This window comes from Atta colombica, unplaced genomic scaffold, assembly GCF_001594045.1.
Source record: "Atta colombica isolate Treedump-2 unplaced genomic scaffold, Acol1.0 scaffold187, whole genome shotgun sequence".
NCBI lineage: Eukaryota > Metazoa > Arthropoda > Insecta > Hymenoptera > Formicidae > Atta > Atta colombica.
In genome coordinates, this window is record NW_017259279.1 from 1,494,703 (window position 1) to 1,496,747 (window position 2,045).

At 40.2% G+C, this 2,045-nt stretch overlaps 1 protein-coding gene across 3 annotated transcripts in view; it reads right to left on the reverse strand.

Moving 5' to 3' along the window:
* Positions 1-183: 183 nt before the first annotated feature.
* The window catches only part of LOC108686533 (zinc finger protein 420-like), a 6,671-nt gene continuing 4,809 nt past the window's right edge, over positions 184-2,045 (reverse strand). For all 3 annotated transcript variants that reach the window (XM_018191889.1, XM_018191886.1, XM_018191888.1), the window contains one exon: positions 184-1,907. In XM_018191889.1, coding sequence (XP_018047378.1) covers positions 402-1,907 — 1,506 coding nt within the window. In that variant the 3' untranslated portion in view covers positions 184-401. The remainder of the gene's footprint in view (positions 1,908-2,045) is intronic.

Sequence of the window (2,045 nt, forward strand, 5' to 3'; positions counted from 1 at the left end):
AATTCGATTATTTATCCACATATATTATACATTAAAAAAAAAAAATGAAACTTGAGTCTACAGTATAATATAAAGTTTCCGAAATAATTCTCGAGTAATATTAATCGAATTAAAAGATGTTCAATAAATCTTTTAATATGTGAATCACGAAAATTGCAGTTAAAAAAGTTATGTAGTCGATGGAATTTTGTGATGCTTGGATAGAGAATCGAAGAATATAATAAGAAGGAAAAGAGTGATGAGACAGCAATGATGATAAGAGGGGCTTTAACAATCGTCACTTTTCCCCTTGTAAAACAACAAATCTCATTTGTGATAAATAATTATGCGATTCGTTTAAACAAATATACTAAAGTAGAACAAACCTCCGCGCCATTCTTCGGCTCGGATAAATTATTAAATCAAATGTGTATCGGCACGTGCACCAATAATTCGGCACGGCTGGAAAACACCGCGGCACACATCTCGCACGTATACTCTACCCTGTCCGGTATTATCGTTTCTGGGACATCGTCTACCGACGCAATAACACTATGTATAGCGAGCATCCTCGGCGGCGCAGACTCCACTTTGACACTAAGCTTAACGTTATCTCTTGTCCCGTTATCCATCTCATGCATGGTGCTGTGTGGTAATATACTCTCCTCGTCTTCTTGAGCAGTAACGACACTCGCCTCAAAAGCTACTTCCAGATTGCTACCATCCACTGCGTGCTCCATCAGTTGTATCTGATCGTCACTGATCTCCATGACATTGTTATTATTATTATTATTATTATTATTATTATTATTATTATTATTACGTAATTGTAACTGCTGCTGCTGATGTTGTTGCTGCTGTTGCTGCTCTTGTTGTTGTTGTTGTTCTTCTGTTACTATCAACGTGTTCAATTCCTGCTTTATTGGGTGCTTCTGCCTCTTGGTCCTCTTAGTAGTAATTGACTTTTTCTTGTTTGATGATTCCTGAATTTTACTAAGAGTTAGAATATTACCATTGTTATTCCTGTGACTGTCACCTGTGGCCTTTTGCACGCCTGGCTCCTGCTTGATGTTTGCCAGTAACTGCTGTGTCGACATCGTAGACATACTCTCCTTTGATTTCGTCGAGAACGTTGCCGGTATGAGCTGCGATTTACCCTCAATGTGATAACTGACATTCTTTGTGCGTGGCCGATTCCGCTCGCCACCCGGAAAAATGCCAGACTTGTGCTCATTCGGCATCACCTTTGGCGTCCGGGTCACCATCGTCTTTGTCTTTTGGCCTTTTTTCGCGCCATCGCTACCCACTTCTACGGGCACCCGCGTCTTCTGTGTGTGTATCATCTTCGGCCGGCCTGACTGATTCGATGTTTGCGTTTCCTGCTTCTTTTCCTCTTTGCGCAACTTCTTCTTTGAGACCTTCGATTTGGATGCATTTAACTTGGAGTTACTCACAATAGAGTTTATATTCTGTAGAGAGCTTTCAAAACTTTTTAATACATTCTGATAGCCTTCCTCGACGTTCGATCGATGTTGCTTGTTCTTCTTGCCAAGTTTCCGCTTCGTGTTGTCTTCCGAATCAGAACCGCCAGTGCCAGTACCACCGCCACCACCACTGCCAATATTACCACTACCAGTACCGGTAACACCGCTACTTTCTATCATATCGTACGTGAACTCATTTCTACGTACCATTGTATTCGTCTCAAGAGGCTTTGCTTTGCGTCTTCTTTTATACTTGCGCGGTCCAGTCTGTGGCTGGCGTTTCAACGCAGTATTATCATCGCAATGCTGCACTATATGTGCCACTACCTCTTCGGAAGTGCTGAATGAATCGCCACATACCTTGCACAAATATGGTTCTGCACTGCCCACGCATTTTGGATCCGGACCGGAATGATGAGCACGCACGTGCTCTCGGAGAACCACCTGTAAAAAAAATTATTTTTAATTTCATTTTAAGTTGATAATCAAAACGAAAATGTATAATTTTTAAAATAGTTTAATTATTTCTTTAAAATTGTACTAAATTTAGTAGCTATATATACATATACATATATATATATA